The sequence below is a fragment of the Rattus norvegicus genome, chromosome 9 (genome assembly GCF_036323735.1).
Source record: "Rattus norvegicus strain BN/NHsdMcwi chromosome 9, GRCr8, whole genome shotgun sequence".
NCBI lineage: Eukaryota > Metazoa > Chordata > Mammalia > Rodentia > Muridae > Rattus > Rattus norvegicus.
Window position 1 is genome coordinate 1099650 of NC_086027.1, and position 24466 is coordinate 1124115.

The window sequence follows — 24466 nt, forward strand, 5'->3', positions numbered from 1 at the left end:
CACCTCCCCACCTCAGGGCTGAAGATCTGCCTCTGCAGTAGGCCGCAGCTACTCCTCGACAACAAGGATCCGCCCAGCAGATCCCACCCTACCCCACTTCCATGCCCACCCAGGTCCCCAAATCTCAGGGCTCTCACTCTCATGGCTGTCACCCGGGTCTGGGTCTCCCTGGGCCTCAGTCCTCACCAATTCACTCATTCATGCACCTTTAAATGTCCTCTCCCTCAGGCAAGTCCTCTCCCTCAGGCAAGTCCTCTTGGGTCTCTAATCATTGGGGGACACCATGCCTGGAGCCAAGTGGATTCAAAGCTGGGGTCTCACTGAGGTGTAATCACTGAGGACAAGTATTCCCAGCACTAAAGCAACCTGGGATGTGGTGACCATTGACACAGGACCCTTTGGAGCTCAGACTATAGAAGGGGCAGAAGATGGGAGCCTGGAACTTTGCCGTGGTCCCCAAACCATGTACCTGGAGCTGGTACGGCTTCCCTGCTCGGATCAGCTGGGACACCAGGAAATTCGTGTGAAAAAAGTGAACGTTCTCATCCAGGAAGCCATGGAGAATGAGTAAGCGGTTAGGCCTGGGGAAGACAGGGGAGCTGGTAAGGCCCTGGGGGATGGGAGTGGGGTGGGGTAGTGCCCATGGGCTCAGAATCATTCCCCAGCTGTAGTTCCCAGGCATCCTGGCATGGTGGAATATTCTGGAAGCATATTCCCACCATGACCACCACTGACATTGCTTGTGTTATGCACCGGCCAGTAGCCACCTGCAGCTCCTCATATGAAGGTGGCAGAAATAACCAAGAAGGGGAATTTTCTCTTTTAACTTAGATTTACTTATTTTTGAGGCAAGGTTTCATGTAGCCAGGCTGCTTCTGAACTACCCATGTAGCTAAGGCTGATATTGTACTCCTGATCTTCCCACCTCCAATCTCCTGAGTGCTGGGATGATAGGACATGTACCACCATGCCTAGGTTCTACAGTGCTGGGATGGGGCTCAGGGCTTCCTGCATGCTGGGCACACTCTATCCCTGGGCCCAGGCCCAGCCATCTTATTTCAACTTTATACACTAATATGCAATGATGGTGCTCAGGCCAATGATAGCCTTTGAGACTTTTGTGGCTTCATAATATTATATACTTATTACTTCTCTAGTTCTAGAACATTGTATCCCTGCTGAGAAAGAGCCATCCCAGTGGAGTGATGTTTGGCAATAGTGGGGATTTCCACACAGTGGAGAGGCCTGCGCCGCCCTGCAGCTACCTGTGTCTGACACTTGCATTTGGCAGGTAACCGGGTGTGAGAAAAGGTCCAGATAAGTCATCAAGGCAGGAGAGGAGCTCATGGGGCTACTGGAGTTGTGTGGGAGCCAGGCTGGACTTATCCCTAACATCCTGCACTCCTGGAGCCCGGTCTGATGACATCCACAACAGGTACCTGGATGTCTGAGCTCAGCAGGACAGCTAGGATGGGAGGTGGGTGGCCTGCTGGAAATGGCACTGGGTGGCAGATGGTGAGTGGGTGGCTTACTCATTGGGCAGCTTCTCCACGTGCAGGGCTACAGACCCTGCCTCGTAGCCTTGCTGATTGTTTTCGGGGACATCCATGTATCGTTCTGTGTACCCTGTGTCATAGGCCATCCACACAGTGACAGGAGCACCCGCAATGGCTACCTGGAAGACACAGGGGATGGATTAGGCAGGGAGAGAGGCACTGGATCTGGAGTCTGGCCTTGGCTGAGACTGTGGGCCTCAGCGGAGGGCTAGGAAGCACATGCATGGGGTGGAGGCTGGAAGGGGGCCCTTAGACATGTTCCTGTGGGCCTTAAGCTGCTCAGGGGCATGAGGATGTGGAGGGAGGGCCCGTCCCACCTTCCTGCCTCCTCCGCCTCCTCATGGCCGCCGCCCCACAGTGCCCTGCCAGTCCCGGGGCCTGCGCTCCCTGCTGCTCTTCACAGCATGCCCCACCTCTGCCCCTCCGAGGCGGGGGTCCCGGGCTTGGCCTCCCACACAGAGCTGCTGGCAGATGCCATCCTGAGGTCGGTGGAGGCAGGCAATGAGGAGGGGGACTCGGCCTCGTGGGGTGGCTGCGGGGAGAGATAGCCAGGTGGCAAGGCCCCTGCCGAGGTGCTTGCTCTGGGGTGGGGCTCTGGGGTGGGCACAAGGGGCTAAGGGTGGCTGGGCATCAGGCTGTAGGTGGCTACACAGGAGTGACACCCACCTTGAACACTTGTGGCTTGTGGATGAGCCCCATGAGCGAGAGGAAGCCACCATAGGACCAGCCATGGATGGCAACACGGCTCAAGTCAATAAAGCCATACTTCTCAGCCACATACTGCAAGCCTTCCACCTGGTCCTCAATTTCCACCTGGCCCTGTGGAAACCCAGCACTGTGTCTTCCACTGAGGGATGACCAGCATCCCACACCATGCCATCATGTTACTAGTGAGAAGCCTGTCCTCTTAGACTCCAAGTAGTATTCAGAAGTGTCTGTCCAGAATGACCTCGCTTAAAGCTATTCTTTATGTTTGCAGGGCTGGCACCACCACCATCACCACCATCAAAATAAGAATCCCCACCATCACAACCATCTTCACTAACACTACCACCATCATTATTATCAAAACAATCATTACAACCACTACTACCACCACCACCACCATAATCACCACTATCCCGATCATGACCACCATTGTCCCAGTCACCACGCTAAACACCAGTGTCCCCACCACCCTATCTGTTCCCTTCTTCTGTCATACCCTTGTGTGCCCTGGACTGAGGCAGCTCCATAGTGGTAGGCTGTTTGTGCCACCATCCTCTTCCCACTCAGGACTGGGAAGAGTGGAGGGCACCTGTGTTCCCTGGGTCCCACTTGTCCTCAAGGGTCTCACACTATAGGAGTGGAACTCACCATCTGATTTTTCAGGGCCCCCTCAAAGTGCAGGCCCCGCTGACAGGAGCCCCGACCATCGATAACCACCACAGCATAGCCCAAGGATGCTAGTGTGTTCAGCCGCAGGTACTTGATGCCCTTGAAGGAGTTGTTCACCAACTGCACCTGCAGGCAAGGTGGGCAGTGAGAGCTGCAGAGGTGCTGGGGGGCAGGCAGTGAGAGCTGCAGGGGTGCTGGGGGCGGGCAAGGCACGGGCCAGGGTGCACCCACCTGTGGGCCCCCATAGACAAAGAGCACAGTAGGGTGCTTCCTCCCAGGTTGCAGGGTGTGTGGCTTGTAGATCATGCCATAGAGCTGCACGTCTGCACGGGTATGGAAGTGGAAGATCTCAGGGGGTACATAGTCTGGAGGGCAACCTGAGGAAGCAAAAGTATTGTGTAGAGGGGCTAGTGAGACCTGGCCTGAGGACCTGCTACTTCTGCCTGAAAGATGATCTTGGGGGAGCTGCCTGGGGGCCACCACATGGGTCACACAATCCCTATGGCCAAGAACTTGCCCACCCCGCCAGGGTTCCTCCACACAGAGTTCTGGCCACTTTGGGGAAATGGAGTATGGTGGAAGGCAGAGCAATGCACATACCCCCAACCATGGCTGACCTTGGATTTCTTTCCCTGCTGTTTTTCAAGAAATGGCCACACTGATTACATGCCCAGGAAGGACCAAGGCTTTCCTAAGACACAACTTCTGTATATAGGGTGGCAGCCTACATCTGCAGCCACACCTAAGTCAGGAGAGACACAGGGAACCTCTCTTGACTGGAGATGACTATTCCCCCATGTGTGACCTGCCCCTGGGAGCCCGGTTGTCTATTGTGCCCTTCCCTCCCCCTGGCTGGCAGGCCACACTACTCACTGGCTGCCTCCATCATGCTGGCCCAGAAGCGCGGCTGCTTGTGCAGTGGGTCATCATCGGGGCCACTCAGCTTGTACACATGCACACAGGGCGGCGTGCTCACGCTGCTGTAGTGACTCACGAACATGTCGAAGTTCTGCTGGCCACAGGGTGGCACTCAGTGTACAGGAGCAGGCTTCTGCCTTCCCCAGAGACACCGTACAGCCCCACCCACCTGTGGAACATTGCCACACCCTTTGCAGATCCTGAAACCGCCCTCACTGGGCCATTCCTAGGCTAGAGACCCAGGCCCCATGCTGGATGGACAGGCATCAGCCTGACTTCTACAGTGTTCTAAGAGGCTAGGGGCTGTGGACTGGATCAGAGGGAGCAGTCTCCCCACACTTTCAATCTCCCAGACCTGGAGAAGCTCGGGTAGGCGTGGCATGGCATGCACACCTGACTCATGGAGCAGCTGTGGGAGAAGCCAGGCGTGGTGAGCCGCACGATCTCCCCAGCTGACTCGTAGCTGACCACGTAGAGGTGATGTTCCAGGGGTGTGTCCTTTGTCCCTTGAAAGTACACCAGCTTCGTCTGCTCATTGACCCAGATCTGCAGGTAATGGGGGCGTCATGACCAGAGTGCCTTGGCCACACTTGCTCCCGTCCCCAGGCTGGCAGCAGCCCTGTCGCACATCAGACTGAGGGTAGAGCATGAGGGACAGGCAGGCCACTGTAGGTCCCATTGATGCACCCAGAGGGGGAAGAAAGCACACCCAACATGCATAAAGCCCTGGGTTCCATCCCACCAACACATAAGCTGGGCATGGTGGAGCACTAGGGAGGATCAGGAGTTCAAGGTCACTCTCAGCCACATACATAGTGAGATCAAAGCCAGCCTGAGCTATATGAAACCTTTTCTGGAAAAAAATAGAAAAAATCTAACCAATTGTCGTCTTGTTCTGAGGCTGAGGCTGGCTGTATAGCCCAGGCTAGCCCCAAGTGTTGGAATGAGAGGCTCATCACTCTTTGCAGTATTTGAAAATGTTTCAGCCTCATTGTTCGCTTGATTCTAAAGTAAGAGGTTCAAAGCCACACGAGGAAGCCCTGTCTGTGGCAATACAGGTAAGGATGTGGACATACTAGTATGGGCAATCAGAGTGTTTCCCAGTGTGTGTGGCTGGAGTGCAGCTCAGTGGGAAAAGGCCTAGGACTCACAAGGATCCTGGTTCCACACCCAGCAATGCAAAGTTTAAAAATGGGAAAAAAAAATTCAGAAATACACAGAGCAGATTAAAAAATCTTTAACTCTGATTCTTTGCTTGGGGGGACCTTGATGAGATGTCTAAACACATTTAGCCACCATGTGGGGAGCTCCCAGGAGGAAGTGGGTAGATGCCGGGCTTCCACTCAGCACTTAGTCACACAGTGGACTGCAGAGTCCTGGGCAGCACTGAGAATGAGCCAAGCCTCCCCATGGACACCTCCCTGCTGAGGCCCCTGGTAGGAACTCGGGAAGGGGAGGAGTTGGAGCAGCAGGAAAATGCAGAGGCCAGCAAATGCATGGCCCGGCCTGCTGGAGGGGCTAGGGAGACCAGGTACCTTAGAGCCATGCCTTGACAAGACCTCCCACTCGCCACTGGTCAGGGCGACTTCCTCCTTGATGGGGCACTTAAACTCATCTGTGAGGAAGGAGAGCAGAGAGGTGAGGCATGCAATAAGGGGACAGGCAAGGTAGTCTGAAGCCAAGGGAAGCCTACTTACTGCTGGGCAATCAGCCCGGCCTAAAGGGCAATGGGTGAACCTGTCTGGGAGGTTCAGGGGTCAGGTGGGGGGGGTATCTGTCCTAGTGAGGGCAGCCCAGCACTTCCAGAAAACAGCCAGGAAGTGGTCTTCCTGATTTATAATAGACATGGCATGTGACAACTGGCCATTTCTCACTATATCATCCTGGGCCACCAGAAACAACCAGGCTTCATCAGGCAAGTAGGCAGGAATGAGCACACCACACTCTCAACACAGAGAGGCAAGAGGATCTCTTTGAGTTCTGGGCCAGCATGGGCTATATAGTGAGACCCCCATCTCATGAGCAAACCCAACAACCACAAATAGAATCAGGCTCTGTTTCCTGCAGGCCTGCTGGGTTAACAGGTCTAAGCATGCTGAGGCCCAACTAGACAGAAACCAGGCATCTGCTAGGGCACATCAGATGCTGACTGGGAGGCTTGGGGTGACAGGTGGCTATCTGGTGCCGTTCTCCTAGTTTAAGACCATCAGGAGACCTATCATTGTCCAGGCCCTGAGCTCACATGTCCCACCCACACACAAAACTGCTACCCCTGCTCCCAGTCCTGGATTTCTGACTGTGCTTCTCAATATCACATGGTCTCAGTGACCCACTTGTCTGCTGTCATCCAGCCCCAGGTCTCCTAGTCACAGCCCACCTTCTTCTGTGTCCTCCCAAAGCTGCCCTCTTTCCTATCATGTAAGCCTTCTCATCCTCAACAGCCACCCTTCCTTCTTAATTTTTACTTCAGGTGTGTACTCAGCGCATGCAGTGCCTGCAGAGGCCAGAAGAGGGCATAGGATCCCTAGGAACTAGAACTGTAGACAGCTGTGTGCTACCCTGTGAGTGCTGGGAACTGAACCTCAGTCCTCAGCAAGAGCTGCCAATGTGCTAACAGCTGAGCCATATCTCCAGCCCTGGCCCCTGCCTCCCCCTGTCCCCGATTTTAGACAGGGCTTCATGTAGCCCAGGCTAGGCTTAAGCCCACTAAGTAGCTGAGGATGACCTGGAAGTCTGGACCCTCTGCATGTTATGATGACAGACTTGCCAGCACACATGGTTCTGTGGTGCTGGATAAAGCCCAGGCCTTCCTGTGTGTCAGGAGGACACTGTATCAACTCAGCCCCAGCCAGGCCAGCCCTTTCCTCAGGTTTCACTTGCTCAGACACACAGCTCTCATCATCGCATGATGATGCCATGAGGTCAATGATGGACCCTGTGCAAGCCTGCGGGGCTAGGCACCCTGGCATCTGGTTCTTATGCTGGGCAACCATGAGCTGTAGAAGAGTTTCTAGGCAAAGTTCCCTGAGTTCAGTGGTGGCACCCCAGCAGAGTACACAGAGTTGGTGACATTCCTGTGATACTGAGTCACGGCCAGAAGTGACATGGAGACAGAACCCTGGCCAGCACCTTGGTCACTCAGTGCCAAGTAGCCAGGACATGAGGCTTGATACCAGGCCCTCAGAGGTACCATTCCAGTCATTCTGTCCCTTGAACCCATGGCTGCTGCAGCCTGCTATGATGCCATGTGGCACTTCCTAACTGTGGTGCTTACTGAAGATGACATGTCTTCAAGGAGGGCTTGAGCAGTGTCTAGGGACATGTGAAGTTGTCACATGTGAGCAAGCTGCTAGCACGCAGCAGGTAGAGCAGGAATGCTGCTCCCCAAATGTAGCCTGTGGAGGCTGTGTCTGTGCACAGTCCCTGAGGTAGAGGACACACCTCCACTGCACAGGCTGAGACCTAGAACAGCCTAGAAGTGTCCCCAGGTCCTGGGGGGGTCACCTGCCATCATGCCAGGAGCCATGACTTGTCTCCTAGAAGCACCATCTACTCAGACTCACCACCTCAAGCAACTGACTCCACAACACATTTTGAGCTCCTCTCTCCTGATGAACCCTGCATTCTCTGTGCCCCCAACTGGACCCCAAGTCATCCTTAGTCCCAGGACCTGCTCCACTGGGAAGACCGTCAGCCAAGACCCACGTGTCAGATCAAGGCCACTGGGGCAGCTCTGGCTTTGACTGTGGTCTGATCTCATGCTCCTTGCCCTGAGTCCCACAGAAACACAAATAGTCACTTCACACTGATGGAGAACCAACTACTTCCGGTTCACAGCCCAGTCCTAAGTCTTGTCTGCAGTCCATGCAGACACCCTCCCCACCTTCTCCCTGCTCCACCCACCAGATCCTCCTCTAGACGCCTCCAACACCACAGCTCTGTCCTACAAACAGCCCCTTTTGCACGGCTGTGTCCCCTGCCCCAGGCCTTTCTAGTCCTCCTCAGATCTCTGCAGTAGCATGTCACCCAGAGACACTGGCTCACTGTTAGAAAAATGTTCCCCATTCTCTCTGCCACTTGACTTCTCTACGTCCCCCAGGGCCAGAGACACTACCTTTAATTGCCCTTGCATTATTACTTGACCCTCCAGTCTCAGCTGTGGTGACTGGAGTCACAGGTGAGCACCAGCACACACCATGTTCCTTCTCAGATATCAGCACCTTGGCCCCTAGAGTCAACCACTTTGTCCAAGGCCCAGCGCATCCGAAGCTCCAAAGTCAGATGGCTGAGGCTGGGACACAAACATGGGCAAAGAGACGTGAGCAGGTATGGCCGTACCCAAAAAAGGACACGATGAAACTAAATGCAGGTGACACACAGCAGTTCACTGGGGCCAAACTCGAATGCCCTGGTGGCAGCTATTAGGTTTCAAAGCCGGGGGTAAGGATTGGGGGTGGGGGAACCTGAGGTACCCATTAACACACTAATGCAGATGCTGGAAGGTTTGCCCACCATCCCAGATCACTACTTGCTTCATGCCCCCTGGTCAGCACACCCTGCCTCCTCCACTGGGTTACATCCTTCCACCAAAAACACAATCTGCCACTCCTCCAGTCTCAATATACCACAGCCATTTTGGCTATGCCAGTCTCTTGGCCCAGGCTGCCCGTCTTGGTCTGTGACTCCTCTCTTGTTCTCCCTCCCTCTCTCCTTCCATGGCCTAGCTCAGTCAGGCCATGTTTCTACTGGACTGTCCCAGATGTGTCTGCCTCTGGCTGTGCTCTCCCCTCTACTTACAGTAAACTGTCTCCTTCTCCATCCCTAAACAGTCATGTCTGCCCTTCCTTCTTTCTTTATTTATTTTCATTCTGGCCCTGCTGCATAGACATTTAGAAAACCCCACCTAACCAGTCAACAAACATATAGCTGACGGCTGCCAATGGCACAAGAGCCATGTGGGTCAGGGTACGGCTATTCCTTCCTCCCCACCTCAGCCTCCTATGAGACTGAGGCTCTGCTCACCTTCCGCAGGGCTGAGGGGTTCCGTCCAGTCATAGTCATTGGTTTTAAGGTCCACCGTGACCCTGTACAGGTGGCAGAAGCCAGTCTTGCACTCGTTGGCACGGAGGAAACAAAAGTCCTGCTGGCCCTCAGCCTGAGGGAACGGGTGGAAGATGTCATGGACCTGTGGGGACAGATGATAGAGTCAGAGGACTCCACAGCTGACCAAAACCCTGAGGCTAGCCCAGTGTCACACTGGGGACCTAGGTGTGGGGACAGTGGGCATCCTGGCATTCCTGCTTACATTGATCCAGACATTGGTGACTTCCTCATAAATGATGAAGGGTTGCACGTTCTTGGGGATGGCTCTGGCAGCCTCCTGCCACTGGGCCTCACTCTCAAGGGTTGGGATGAAGAGAGCAGGGGGCAGGAGAACAAGCTGGAGCCGCTGCTGGGGACGGTCCAGGAACATGGCCCAGGCACTGGAAGAACAAGAGAGGAGGCAGCAGGAGACCTCAGTGACTGGCAGAGCACATAGAGGCCAGCCTTGCCCATGGCCAGGAAGGGTATAGAGGAAAACTAACTGGTGCATGATCTCTGGGACAGATTAAATGAAACTCTAGTGACAGCAATCCATGTGACTTAGGCCTAAGATAGCATTCACAAATGGCACAGATGTTTTTTTTTTGGGGGGGGGGTACTTTTTAAAGGTAGGGTCTTTTATGGCTGAGGATAGTTTTGAACTCTTGACCCTCCTTGCCTCTACTTCAGTGTTGAAATGACAGGTGTGTACCATCACGCCCAACACTAACATAATGAAAAAGTATTCTACTCTATTCTGGTGCTGGGTGTGATCACGGTGTCTCATGGCTCTGCACCCAGGCCTTTTAAAGTTTTTATTTTGAAATAGTTTTGACATGGCCATGAACCTGTCATCCCAGCAGTAGGGAGGTAGAGGCAAAAGGGTTAGGAGTTCGGGGTTATCCTTGGCTACAAAGCGAATTCTAGGTCAGCCTCAGCTACACAGCATGAGGAAAGGAAGATGAGGAGGAAGTGGTGAGAAAGGCTGTTTGTCTCTGCATTCTGTTCCAACTGTGGAGAGCTCAGGACCACAAGGGCTCAGAGGTGACCCTTCATCCTGTCTGTGGCCTAGTGTTTCCTTCTCCCCTGCCCCACTCTTGGGAATTTGGTCAGACTGACCTGACACCTGAGTTCCCTCTTTGTGTCCTGCAGGCTAGGGCTGGGAGGGACCCTGAGGGGAAGAGTCATGGCTGCAGGGCACTGAGCTCCACTCTGGTGGGGCCCCAGACAGCCTCCAGGTACTTGCCCGTTCCCCAGACACTCACTATCTGCCATCCCGTGTCCAGCCAGCCCGGGCGATGTACTCCACTTTGGGGAAAAGCGAGCTGAATGGCTGTACCAGTTCCTTCTCGCAGCTTGACACGATCTAGAGAAACAGGGCCATGTCATGCACATCACAGTCTCACTGATCTCCAGTCCCAGATAACCATCTGGTATCTACCAGGTGGGGAATGCCAGTTTTAGGAGCTCTGACGCCCTCTTCTGGCCCCCATAAGCACTGCACATACATGGTACCTGCATATGTGCACAATCATACATGAAAATAAAGTCACGTGCGGTGTTTTATGCCTTTAATCTCAGCACTGGGGAGGCAGAGGCAGGACCATCTCTTTGAGTCTGAGGCCAGCCTGGTTTATATAGTAAGTTCCAGGACTCAAAAAAATCAAAATAAATAAATTGTGAAAAGGAAGGAAGGAAGGAAGCAAGGCAGGCAGGCAGGCAGGCAGCAGGCAGGCAGCAGGCAGGCAGCAGGCAAGCAGGCAGGCAGGCAGGCAGGCAGGCAGGCAGGCAGGCAGCAGGCAGGCAGGCAGGCAGCAGGGAGGCAGGCAGGCAGCAGGGAGGCAGGCAGGCAGCAGGCAGGCAGCAGGCAGGCAGGCAGGCAGGCAGGCAGGCAACAGGGAGGCAGGCAGGCAGGCAGCAGGAAGGCAGGCAGGCAGGCAGCAGGGAGGCAGGCAGGCAGGCAGGCAGGCAGGCAGGCAGGCAGGCAGCAGGCAGGCAGGCAGGCAGGCAACAGGGAGGCAGGCAGGCAGGCAGCAGGAAGGCAGGCAGGCAGGCAGCAGGGAGGCAGGGAGGCAGGCAGGCAGGCAGGCAGGCAGGCAGCTTTCTGAAGTATAACGGCTAAGGTGGAAGTCACACTGGATTGGAGACCCTAATCCAACATGTTTTATCTTTCAAGGGAGAAATGCAAGGAGATAGAAATAGACAGACAGACCAACTGACTGACTGACTCTCTCCTTCTCCCTCTGTCCCCCCCCAACTCCGTCTCTGTCCTCGCCGCCCTCTCTCTCACAAGGTGTCCACTAGAACCTCAAGACAGGTGATCACCTGAGCTGCTGGGACAGACCCTGTCCAGCTCTCAGAGGTAGCCAGCCCTACCAACACCAATCTGTATGGCTGTAGACAGCATCTCTGCTATCAAAGTCACCAACCTGTGCCTCTCTGCTGCAGTGACAGCTCCTTGGAGGTGGAGGGGGTGGGGTGGGGGATACCACAACAGCACACTCTGCTCCCTGCCACATACAATGGTTCTAGAAGCACCTGTTTCTGCCCTGAGTCACCCCTGGAGAATCAAGGGGTCTTGGTCACGCTGAGCAAGCAGATGATGGGGAGAAAGGGAGGCAGGGTCTTCAGTGGCGACCCTGGCGAGGTCACCAGCCCACAGCTGTCAGCTGCTGCAGCCCACAGCAGCTCAGGGACCAGTGTTTTTTTTTTTTTTTTTTAAAAAGGAAAAACAAACAAAAAAACCCTGAACGCACTCCAGTACCACCCCCCCCCCAAAAAAAAACAAAAAAAAAACAACAACAACAAAAACCAAAAACCAAAAACATAGCTTGGTGGTAACTTCCACATCACTGGCAATGCTGAAATGTTCTGAAGATTGTACAAAGGTCTTGGTGAGTGAGGCCCTAATATTATGCATAAAGAAAACAATACAAATAACACATGGGGTGGGTCTTACACTTTCCCGAATGTTACCAAAGTTTTTTCAAAAACTTGCCTGGGGGCCAGTGGAATAGCTCCACAGGAAAGGACCCTGTCACCAAGCTCATTACAAGAGTTCCCAGGTCTAGTCTGACTGTTAGAACCCACAAGGTGGAGGGAGAAAGCTGACCCCCAAAAGCTGTCCTCTGACCTTCACACACACACACACACACACACACACACACACACACACACACACACACACAGCATATTAACCCAAGAATGAAATTCCCAGGGGCCACACTCCTGCAGCTGCATAAAATGCCTGCCTGATGTCTCCAAAAGCAAGCACCATACAACCTCAGGCCCAGGAGCTGCCTCAGTGTCACACACCCTTGGTGACCTGAGGGATTTGGACTTCAGAAGTGCTGTCAACAGCTCTCACTGGATTGGGGAAGGTGCATCAGAGTGGTGGAGCGGCCTACAGAGGCAGGTGGATGCACTCACAGAGACCTCTTATCAGGAACCATGTTGCCCTTGTCGCTTGGCACACACTCTGGGTTGCAAGGCCTTACTCAGTGCTATACGTAAGCAGTGCAAAGGAGGAGGGGACAGAGAAGGATCTAGAACACTGCCCTGCCCAACATGAGGCGACCTGGAGACTGACACACTGGCAATGTGCCCCAGTGTTCTGGGCTTATGGCCACCATACTCTTGAGTCGCTGGCCACCACAGAAGACAGGTGAGGCCAACTGGCAGCACCATGCATGTCACAGAGAGTAGACTGGCTGCTCACCGCCCCTCATTACTTGTGTGGGCTCCCCCATATGCTGGGCTCTTACTTTGCCCTGATGGTCTGTCTGGAGCTCAGCCAGCTTCAGGGCAATCTTGGGATTCTTGCTGCCTGTGGAAGAGATGGGAGAAGGCCAGGTGAGTGCCAGGCTGTCAGAGGCTGCCCTGGCCAGGGTCTGTGTGGCTGCACCAGTGGGGAGGTGGCATGGCTCCTCTTGGGCATGACATAGTCCTTGGGGCAGGGATAATCTGACCAGGGCCTGGACCACATTCCTAATAGGGGAATTAAGATGTATTCCTTTGTCACCTGGGAGCACAGGCCAGGTATGATAAAAGCTGGAATAGAACAATGCGACACGGAAGGAACACGGCCCTGTCTCTGCCTTTGTGAAACCAACGTGGGGACAGGGATAGGACACATCACCACATGCAGCCAGGCCCAGCCCTTAGGAGGCAGTGGCCACAGGCTGGGACAGTTCACACTACTACTGCTGCTGCTGCTGCTGCTGCTGCTGCTGCTACTGCTGCTACTTCTTCTCCTCCTCCTTCTTTTCAAAGATTTATTTATTTTATATTATATTATTACACTGTAGCTGTTTTCAGACACACCAGAAGAGGGCATCAGATCTCATTACAGATTACAGATGATTGTGAGCCATCATGTGGTTGCTGGGAATTGAACTCAGGACCTCTGGAAAAGGAGTCAGTGCTCTTAACTGCTGAGCCAACTCTTCAGTCCCAGGCCATACTTCTAAGAGGTGGGATGTGGCTAGAAATGTTTTCTTGGAGAGCTGGCAACAAATCCTGGGAGATGGCTCAGGCACCAGCACAGGGTACCATGGGACACCTACTGAGTCTGACTTTCCACATCTGTTAAGCATGGGCTAAATGTGGAAAGTCTCACAGACGTCCTGTAGAGAGCCTAGGTCCTATAGAGTATCTTGAGAGGCTCACTGTATGTCTGCAATGGCAGTCTGGTTGATTGGTTGGTTGGTTTATTTATTTTTATTTTACTTTATTTTGTTTTTACAGATAGGGTCTCATGTAGCCCAGGCTGACTTTGAACTCCTGATCTTCCTGACTCCTGCAGCAATGACAGGTGTATCCCCACCACACCCAGTTTGTGGTATGGGTGGGTGGAGCTTGGGGCTCTGTGCACAGGAAGCCTTAGTCCAAGGCCAGTGACTCCCACAGGTTTGCAGGCAGCCTAAGGTTGAACCAGGCTGGCAGGGGCTACTGCTGACTTGAGGCTTCTAATGTCCAGAGACATCAAAGAGACAGGGCTCAGCCAGGAGAGCCAGTCCCTTTCAATCCCTTGGGGGTTTTGGGTGTTGTTTTGTTTTGTTTTTTGTTTTTTGTTTTGACAGGTGTTCACTATAGAGCCTAGGCTGGCCTGAACTCATAAACCTCCTGCCTCAGCCTCCCGAGTGCTGAGATGGCAGGTGGCGCCACTGCGCTGCAGAATCGCCCATTAACTCAGTCTGCTTGCCTGGCTGTCCTGGTGTGGAGATGTGCAGAGACATGCCATTTGGTGGTTAGAGGACACAGTCAGACTCACCTGCTAGACCTACCTACAGGATCTGTGGGCTCTGAGTTCTGGGACCATGAGACCCAATAACTAGCTGCAATGTGGAGGCCTCATAGTAGCAGGGGGTCTTGCCACAGGTACCCACCTGTCCTGGGGTAGCGGTAGGAATCTGTCTTCCTCTCCTCCAGGGCAGGGGAGGGCACATGAATAACCTCCACCTCAGACTCATCCACTTCCTCATACAGGATGCGTAGGGTCTTGAGGCCTCCCGAACCTAATGGGGTACAAGGAAGAGTCAGGCCACTCACCCACAACAAACAGGGGCTGTGAGCCTCACAGAGGGACAGGAGCAGGGCTGAAGCAGCTCAACAGATGCCTGCTGGCGATGTAGAGTCAGGCTGGTCCCTGAAGCCATCTACTCAAGCTTCAGCCTGAGGCCCGGCCCCATGCGCTTCACAATGAGGTCAGGTGGAGACCCTGGGCCAGTATGACAGGAATATTCAGAGGACCAGGACACAATAACATGGGACCTTAGAGGACACAAGGAGTATGCTGGAGCCTTTGGGAAAGCCAGATCTGACACACTGCACCTTAGACCCACAGAGGCCATTGTGGGATCATGAATCTCTGCTGTCTATGCTGCTCAGTCAGGAGATTTTGTCCTGATAACCTGAACACACATTCTCAATATGTTCTGGAAGTATAAACACCACAACGAGGGGCTGGGGGAATGGGACAGCCCAGTGAGGGGCTGGTCAGAAGTGGAGCCTGGCCTAGAACCCCTGCGTGAAGGGCTGAGGGTATAGTCAGGGGGATGAAGCCTAGAACCCCTGCGTGAAGGGCTGAGGGTATAGTCAGGGGGATGAAGCCTAGAACCCCTGAGTGAAGGGCTGAGGGTATAGTCAGGGGGATGAAGCCTAGAACCCCTGAGTGAAGGGCTGAGGGTATAGTCAGGGGGATGAAGCCTAGAACCCCTGCGTGAAGGGCTGAGGGTATAGTCAGGGGGATGAAGCCTAGAACCCCTGCGTGAAGGGCTGAGGGTATAGTCAGGGGGATGAAGCCTAGAACCCCTGAGTGAAGGGCTGAGGGTATAGTCAGGGGGATGAAGCCTAGAACCCCTGCGTGAAGGGCTGAGGGTATAGTCAGGGGGATGAAGCCTAGAACCCCTGAGTGAAGGGCTGAGGGTATAGTCAGGGGGATGAAGCCTAGAACCCCTGCGTGAAGGGCTGAGGGTATAGTCAGGGGGATGAAGCCTAGAACCCCTGCGTGAAGGGCTGAGGGTATAGTCAGGGGGATGAAGCCTAGAACCCCTGAGTGAAGGGCTGAGGGTATAGTCAGGGGGATGAAGCCTAGAACCCCTGAGTGAAGGGCTGAGGGTATAGTCAGGGGGATGAAGCCTAGAACCCCTGAGTGAAGGGCTGAGGGTATAGTCAGGGGGATGAAGCCTAGAACCCCTGCGTGAAGGGCTGAGGGTATAGTCAGGGGGATGAAGCCTAGAACCCCTGAGTGAAGGGCTGAGGGTATAGTCAGGGGGATGAAGCCTAGAACCCCTGCGTGAAGGGCTGAGGGTATAGTCAGGGGGATGAAGCCTAGAACCCCTGAGTGAAGGGCTGAGGGTATAGTCAGGGGGATGAAGCCTAGAACCCCTGAGTGAAGGGCTGAGGGTATAGTCAGGGGGATGAAGCCTAGAACCCCTGAGTGAAGGGCTGAGGGTATAGTCAGGGGGATGAAGCCTAGAATCCCTGAGTGAAGGGCTGAGGGTATAGTCAGGGGGATGAAGCCTAGAACCCCTGAGTGAAGGGCTGAGGGTATAGTCAGGGGGATGAAGCCTAGAACCCCTGAGTGAAGGGCTGAGGGTATAGTCAGGGGGATGAAGCCTAGAAGCCCTGAGTGAAGGGCTGAGGGTATAGTCAGGGGGATGAAGCCTAGAAGCCCTGAGTGAAGGGCTGAGGGTATAGTCAGGGGGATGAAGCCTAGAACCCCTGAGTGAAGGGCTGAGGGTATAGTCAGGGGGATGAAGCCTAGAACCCCCAGTGAGAAGCTGGGGTGTGGTCAGGGGTGGAGTCTTCACCTAGAATCCCCTAGTGAGTTCTTGGGAGCATGGTCAGGGTAGAGCCCCTGCCTTAGACTTTCCCAGTGAGGGGCTGAGGATGAGGCTCTGCTGCCCATGGCTCACCTGGTGTCCTCTTTTCTCCAGTAATTTAATGGTTTATATGAATGGCAGGCCCAGGTGAGGCAAAGTCTTTGTCCTCTTCCTGTCTTTTTTTTTTTTTTTTTTTTGGTTCTTTTTTTTTTTTTTTCTGGAGCTGGGGACCGAACCCAGGGCCTTGCGCTTCCTAGGCAAGCGCTCTACCACTGAGCTAAATCCCCAACCCTGTCCTCTTCCTGTCTTGTGCAGACCCTAAGTGTTGGTTCTGAGCCCACACGGCTAACTCAGGGGAGACATTAAGTCCTTAGACTGGAGTACTGACAAGTGAACTCCCTACCTTCCCAAGAGGCTGTGGGGCACCACCAGCACCCAGTGAACCTGTCAAACTCCTCCTGGATGACGAAGGTGGCCACACCTGCTGACTTGGGATTGTCCAGAACACTGGCTGAACCTGGAAAAGGGTACACTGTAAGTGACACACAGCCTGTAGGAGTCAGCTATCTTCATAACACGATGACATGACCAGGCAGACTGTCATCCCCAACCCTGCTCATGCCCAGGCCTCACCCTGGTGACAGAAGGTGAGACGCCGTTCCTCCCCAGTCTCAATGTTTGCTACCCACAGGTCATTGTTGTTGATGAAGGAAAAGAAAGCAGGGTCTGCGGGACAGATCTTGGGGTCCATGCGTGGCCCACTACACTGCGTCTTGATCTCCAGAGGCTTCATCGGAGACACCTGGGACAGGGAAGTTGGGTCAGGGTGCTAGCCTCACATCCCCACCCCAGGACACAGGTCATGCCTCACCATAAAGCCATTCTTGCCACCATCCCTGCAGTGGAACAGGCTGTTGCTGGCCTGGAAGAGGAAGAGGCCACTCTCGCTGTGGAAGTCATAAGAAGTGATACCAAAGACACCGAGGCGCTTGCGCTCCCGCAGCAGCTCCTCCTCTCGTGAGTAGACACCATGGTGAGGTGTGGCCTGGGGACACAGGGGACACAGCTTCACTCAGATTCCCCATTGTGACACGCTGTCCCCATGCTGAAGATCTGTGGGGACATCCCATACCCCATTCATGCCCTTCTAAATCCACAGCTGTATAGAACACGCCCAAGGTTCTACTAATCACCTGTCCTGGGATCCCCATTGGGGGTGTGGTGGGGGGATCCCAGTGAGCGAGTTATCTGGACAGAACCATAGGGAACATGGAAGGAGTCTGTTTGTTTGAGAGAGTGTCTTGTGTGGCCCAGGCTAACCTGGAATTCACTACTTAGCAGGGGATAATTCTGAACTCCCACTCATCCTGCCTCCACCTCACGTGCTCCGTGCTGGACTGGCAGGCATGCGCCACGACACTGCCTGATATGATGGATTAGAACCTAGGGCTTCCTGTGTGTTCCATGCAGTGACCCTGAGGACTGGGCTTGGGGCCAGCTCAGAGCAAGAGTGTGAACGAGGCAAATGTGAATGCCTGGGGTCCAGTCCTAGCATCACATTGTGTGGAAGGCTACCCAGGAGGGGAGGGAGGTATTCCAAACTGGGAGTGAGTGGGCAAGATGGGAGGGACTCAGGTATGCCACTGTGATGGTGTTATTTTTTCCTTTGAGATACCTCAGGGCCTTGGCACATGCTGGGCGAGGCTTGCCACTGAGCTGCAGCCTTGTGTAATATTTACAGCCACAGAGTCCAACCTTGCCGGGTGACCCCTTCACTCAGCTCCTTGTGGCAGTCATATTAATTATTAGCCAGGTCTCTGACTCACCCTTCACTTGAAGGTGCAGACAGGAAGGAGAGGCAGACCTGACAAGTACCCCAGTCACAGCTCTGTACCCAGAAGCCCGGTGTGGTACGGGTGGCTCACCTGGAAGTGGTCCAGCATCTGCTTCCAGGACAGCAGCAGCAGGGCCTCCTTCCGTACCTTCTTGGGGATCTCGGAGTAGAGGAGGGAGTTCTCTCGGCTACCATAAGGCATTCCTGGGGAGGAGTCAGAGAAAGTTCAAGAGTTTGGAGGGAGTACCTGAGAGGTTATCAGGCCATGGCTCCCTCTCTCTAGTCAGAGCACATGTGTCTATCACTGTGCACACATAGAAGCCATCAGGTATCTCCTCTCTCTCCCTCTCTGCCTAAAACCTACAGGAATCCACCTGCATGTTTCTCCCAAATGCTGGAGTCCAGGTCTCCTCCTGACTTAGCTGGCTACTCAATGAGCCCCAGGTGTCTTCCTAGCTTCCCTTCCCTGGCACAGACACCAGGTTGACAGATGCAACCAGCACGTCTGGCTTTGACACAGGTGTTGGGGATCTGATTGTGGGTCCTCACATTTGTATAGCCTGTACTTTACCCACTGAGCTGTCACCCCAGCCCTGCTGTTTGGTCACTTCTGTGGTAGACTTTCCCAGCCTGAGACTCAGGCCCCAGTGGCTGCAGCAGCCTCTGCAGTCAGGGGTGGCTCTAGAAGAACCCTCTGTATGAGAGACACTGGCAAAGACTGAGGACAAAGCCATTCTCAGATAGGAGTAAGGCCAAACCTTAGGGAGGGAGGGAGGAGTGTGTACTCATGCTGTGTGCACGTTTGGTGCACATCACACACTCAGTCACGGCAGGTGCTTTTAGAAGGGACGTCCTCACACTGCAGCCCTGGCTCCAGCCACTCTAGTCTGGATAGGGACAGCTCCAACTCTACCCTCCTCAAGCCCCAAGCCCAAGGCTCCTGTGGCCATCACCTCTGAGGACAAACAGACTTGAGCCCTGACTGAAGGACACCAATAGTCGCTGAGGGAATATGGGCAATGGACTGGGACAGGACACGTGCATGTGTATACAGCGGGGCTGGACCTCTGCTGGAGAAGCTATCGTGCTCCTAGCTGACTTCTCAGCACTTTCTGGCTGGGTGCACAGCAGTTGAGCGTCCAAGCCAGCCTCCTTACTCGGTGGCCCAACAGGTGACAGAACATGTACACCTCTCTGGGTCACTTTCCTTTCTTTTGCTTTTTTGGACAGAGTGTCCTGTAGCCCAGGCTGGTCTCTGACTTGCTAGGTAGATAAGGATAACCCTGAATTCCTCTTGTTTTTCCAGCTTCCATTTCCCAACTGGAAGTGACAAATGTGTCCTCCACAGGTTTGGAAGTCAAGGTCACAGCGTGTGGCAACCCCACGGCTTACAGCAGGTAAGTGGTCAGGTAACAAATGTGTCATCCACAGGTAGGGAAGCAAAGGTTATGGTGTGTGGCATCACTGGCAGTTAAATGGTCAGCAGAGAGTGACCAGCTTCAGCGTGCCTCAATTGCCCATCTTGGTGCAGACTGCTGGGGACCATGACTATCACTCCTCTGCGTGCAGAGCTGTGTGGGAGTATGCAGGATACCTGGCAGGCCCAGAATACAATGCCTCTCACAGAGACTTGCAGGACATGACCTCTGCCTTACTCGTATCTGCAGCCGCCAGGACTGTTTGGTTTTGTTGTGGTTTTGAGATATAGCTGGCCTTGAATTCACGGAGATCTGCCTGCCTCTCCTGAGTGCTGGGACTAAAGGCATGTGATATTGGGCCGCACACTTTTAAGAGTATGGCAGAATGAGAGGGCCCAGTGGGTAGAGGCACCTACCCAAGACTGATGACCTGAGTTTGAGCCCTGGGACTCACATGATATAAGGAGGGTAACAAACTTCCATAAGTTGTCCTCTGACCGTCACACAGGTGCCACTGCATATGGACCTCCACACAGGTGCCATAGCATAACAACCTCCCCCCACAGGTGCCATAGCATAACAACCTCCCCCCACACAGGTGCCATAGCATATGGACCTCCCCCCACAGGTGCCATAGCATAACAACCTCCCCCCACACAGGTGCCATAGCATAATAACCTCCCCCCACACAGGTGCCATAGTATATGGACCTCCCCCCACACAGGTGCCATAGCATATGGACCTCCCCCCACACAGGTGCCATAGTATATGGACCTCCCCCCACACAGGTGCCATAGCAAAACAACCTCCCCCCACACAATTGCCATAGCATATGGACCTCCCCCCACACAGGTGCCATAGCATATGGACCTCCACACAGGTGCCATAGCATAACAACCTCCCCCCCCCACAGGTGCCATAGCATAACAACCTCCCCACACACAGGTGCCATGGCATAACAACCTCCCCCCACACAGGTGCCATTGCATATGGACCTCCCCCCACACAGGTGCCATTGCATATGGACCTCCACACAGGTGCCATAGCATAACAACCTCCCCCCCCACAGGTGCCATAGCATAACAACCTCCCCACACACAGGTGCCATAGCATAACAACCTCCCCCCACACAGGTGCCATTGCATATGGACCTCCCCCCACACAGGTGCCATAGCATATGGACCTCCCCCCACACAGGTGCCATTGCATATGGACCTCCCCCCACACAGGTGCCACTGCATATGGACCTCCCCCCACACAGGTGCCATAGCATAACAACCTCCCCACACACAGGTGCCATAGCATAACAACCTCCCCCCATACAGGTGCCATAGCATAACAACCTCCCCCCACACAGGTGCCATAGCATAACAACCTCCCCCCCACACAGGTGCCATAGCATAACAACCTCCCCCCCACAGGTGCCACTGCATACGGACCTCCCCCCACACAGGTGCCATAGCATAACAACCTCCCCCCACACAGGTGCCATAGCATATGGACCTCCACACACAGACAATTAAGAAGCGTAGGAAACGAGACATTCTGAGATGTGAATTGACCCTCAGTCTTACCAAAGGCCTACACTGGGCTAGTGGGGTAGCTGGTCCCTCTTAACAACCTGTGCTCTGGGACACTATTGTCCTCAGGGCTTCTGAACAGTAAGTCCAAAGCAAGTCTGTGCCAAGGACATCAAAGCTACCTCCTCTCACAGCTAACTAACAAGCAATTCCAGCAATGGCTCAAGCCAGTGCCTCCCTGGATGGGCCGCCAGTGCCTCCCTGGATGGGCCGCCAGTGCCTCCCTGGATGGGCCTCCAGTGCTGGCAGCACAGCCCACAATGCTGGCACTAATGGCAAGGGGAGGGTAGAGCTGAATGCTAATCACCTTCACTGTGCCTCTGCTGCCTGACCTACCAGAGGGCTCTGTCCTCACACACACTGCCCACTCTGACTGCTTACCCTGCCCAGCCCCAGGCACGGTAGGTGCCCTGGGACCACATCCACACTCAGTCACCTTGGACTGTAGCCTTGGCCAGCCTGACAGGGCCCAACCTGGACTAGAATGCTCAGTGCATCTTGAACCCAAGACAGGAGCCAAGAGTCCAGGTCTCTCCAGGACCCAAAGCCTCCCTGCAATCATAGAAGGTGCTGCTGGGCTGACAGGAAGGGCCAGCACGTCCCCTCGGGATCCAGCCCATCCCTCACAAGAGGACTTCAGGAGTGGCAGGGTCAGGTCATATTCTCAGGGCAACAGGGGATCCTTACAGGGACTCCTGTCAGAAAGCCGTGTGATAAAGTCTCAGAGGGACCAAGAGGGGATCTGAGACCAGCACCGCCTTCTTAGTTGGAGGGTGAGGTTGCTCGGAAAGAACTGGCTATTGCTACAAAGTTCTGGGCTCCCTGAACATGTTCAGGGTCTGTCTTCACTACATATTCATCTGTGGCCCCCAACACTCAAGAAGACCCCAACATCCTGCACTGACCCCAAGGACGGAGCATCCCTGCCCAGATGCAAGCAGCCACATGTAAATGACCAGTAGGCCGAGCCAATCAGACTTCTTCTCCCAGGACTCCAGAGCCAGAGGGTCACTTTGCCCTGCTGGTAGGAAGGCAGGAGACCTGAGGCTCTAACACTGATTCTGCGTCGCTGGTGCCTCACCTTGAGGCTAGTGGCTGTATGTCCTAGTTCCTTAAACCATCCCACAGTTTTTCGTACCAGATGGCTTTGTGACTGAGAGCCCAGAGGGTTCTGTCCTTCCCCATGGTCCTGGGAGACTGAGAGGTCCCCAGAGAGATTCAGTGTATCCTGGAGCCTGGATTCAAAAGTCACTGATTTGTTGAGACAGAGCTGGCAGCTGCAGATATATTAAGACTCTCAAGCAGGGGAGAAGATCTGAAGCCATTAGCATCCTCCCTAGTCTGAGGCAAAGGGAGATCTCAGACAGACATATGCTGTGTATTCAGGAAGGTGGAGCTGGGAGAGATGAGGTGATAAGCAGACACCGCACACTTCACAAGCTGAAGAGGCAGGATGGTTCCGCCGAGAGCCAAGGAGGAGCACAGCCTGCTTGCCAGCTTCCCTGCAGCAGGTGCAGGCTGGGGCTAATTCACCAAAGACAGACCTCGAAACAAATGGGCAAGGCCACCACTAAGAGGGGGGCTGGCCCAGGTGGCAAAGGCTTGCCTACTGTCGGACCTGAGCCCCTCCTGTCCTCCCAGTGCAGCTAGGGGAAGACGCTCCTCTGTGGGAGTGTGTCCATGCACCATGGCTGCTGTCCTCCCAGTGCAGCTAAGGGAAGACGTCCTCTGTGGGAGTGTGTCCATGCACCATGGCTGCTGTCCTCCCAGTGCAGCTAAGGGGAGACGTCCTCTGTGGGAGTGTGTCCATGCACCATGGCTGCTGTCCTCCCAGTGCAGCTAAGGGGAGATGTCCTCTGTGGGAGTGTGTCCATGTACCAGGGCTGCTGTGGTTCGCAGCTGTCATTCAGCAGATTCAATCACTCTGCATTTGCAGTTTGGTGCTCTGCAAAAACCCATGTGACTTCTTCCTGAGACAGATCCAAGGAGGAAGTATGGAGACAGTGGGAGGACAGCCACCCAGCATCCATCTTGGTTGCTGTCATCCATGTACAGCCACGGTGGGCAGGTGACAATGTTCATTTAGTCCTGTGTTCAAATGTTCATGGCCTGGACATGCACAGATATGGTCTCAGATGCTACGTGACCAGCAGCAACAAAACTGGCTTGAAGGATGACCAGAATCATGTCCTAAAAAGTGTTTCTCAACTGTAGGTGACAGCAAGCCCCAGGAATCCTGGCCACCCACAAGTGACCCAGTCCAGTGTCCACAGTGCAAGGGACCTCTAGTCAACAGCCAGGATCATGTTCTTTGCAAACAAGCCTAACTGACTTTCAGAGGGTTCCTTCTTCTAGCTCTTGTAGCCCTTTAGACCTAGCAGGGCAGAGTCTGCACACTGAGCACACTTCCTGTCTATGTGTGGGGCCAGGTGCAGGCCTGTCTGCAGAAGCTACGGAAGCCTGAAGGGAGACTCACATTCAAGGGTCTGGTGGGCCAGGGGCAACATTGTGAATAGCTGCACAGAGAACAGCACATCCAGGTTGCAGCAGTACGGCAGCCCTGCTCTGCTGCTGGCCCATGGCAAGGCTACACAGAGGGTGCCAATCTTTGAGCCTCAGAATCCATCATAACACATCACCACACAGAGCTCCTACTAGAACAGCATGTGACCCTCCTACAGGGAACTGTGTACTGCCCTGCTTCTCCAGGAAGCCCTGCCCAGCCAGGACCAGGTGCTGGGAAGTGGCCCCGTGGGGGACAGTTTCTAGACACCTGGCCAGGCCTCAGTTGTGTGACTGACCTTGGAGATGGACTAACATTGGCTGCCCCAGGTTGGTCATTTCTGAAACCTTGTGGTGCCCCAGGCCTGCCATGAAGGACAAGGAGGCAGGGCAGCTTACCCAGGTAATAGAGTCGGTGAGAGTGAGGGCCAGACTCATCAGGCTTCTGCACAAACTGGAAGTCATGGGGGGCCTTGCTGACGATGAGGCCCGATGACTTGCGGCTACCATGGATAATGTTGCGAAGTCCATCCCATGAGTGCTTCTGCACACAGAAGCGTGCTGCTGTGTCATCCATGTCGCCTGCGGCCACCTGCTCAACTGGCGAGACCCCACCAGACATCCTCTGGGGCTCCTGTGATGGCGGCGAGAAGCTGTGGAGGGAGATGGTGCAGCGTGTGAGAGAGGGTGTCTCCCTGACAATCTGTCCTCACCCTGGATGCTTCCAGATCAGTCGTTCTCGGCAGCAGCACTGTCAACCCAAGTCTCTCTCAATTTATTGCAACTTATTCACATTAAACTCCTGAGAGTCAAGGCTCTGCTGAGTTATGCCAGATCCCATCTGGATCCACGCCACTCATTCATCTGAAACCCT

General features: G+C 54.3%; 1 protein-coding gene across 3 annotated transcripts in view; it reads right to left on the reverse strand.

The window, feature by feature from the left end:
• Dpp9 (dipeptidyl peptidase 9) overlaps positions 1 to 24466 on the reverse strand; it is a 34996-nt gene that overhangs the window by 1145 nt on the left and 9385 nt on the right. For 2 of the 3 annotated variants that reach the window (XM_217309.11, NM_001305241.1), the window contains exons 3-20: positions 23992 to 24245; positions 18184 to 18296; positions 17130 to 17303; positions 16892 to 17060; positions 16662 to 16775; positions 14321 to 14449; positions 12698 to 12759; positions 10199 to 10299; positions 9157 to 9334; positions 8874 to 9036; positions 5387 to 5466; positions 4245 to 4397; positions 3807 to 3942; positions 3165 to 3310; positions 2913 to 3059; positions 2223 to 2375; positions 1533 to 1675; positions 470 to 581 (exon numbers count right to left, since the gene is read on the reverse strand). In XM_217309.11, coding sequence (XP_217309.6) covers positions 470 to 581; positions 1533 to 1675; positions 2223 to 2375; positions 2913 to 3059; positions 3165 to 3310; positions 3807 to 3942; positions 4245 to 4397; positions 5387 to 5466; positions 8874 to 9036; positions 9157 to 9334; positions 10199 to 10299; positions 12698 to 12759; positions 14321 to 14449; positions 16662 to 16775; positions 16892 to 17060; positions 17130 to 17303; positions 18184 to 18296; positions 23992 to 24245 — 2527 coding nt within the window. Of the gene's footprint in view, positions 1 to 469; positions 582 to 1532; positions 1676 to 1969; positions 2089 to 2222; positions 2376 to 2912; positions 3060 to 3164; positions 3311 to 3806; positions 3943 to 4244; positions 4398 to 5386; positions 5467 to 8873; positions 9037 to 9156; positions 9335 to 10198; positions 10300 to 12697; positions 12760 to 14320; positions 14450 to 16661; positions 16776 to 16891; positions 17061 to 17129; positions 17304 to 18183; positions 18297 to 23991; positions 24246 to 24466 lie in introns of those variants that run through there. The other variant, XM_039083145.2, reaches the window with a different exon arrangement.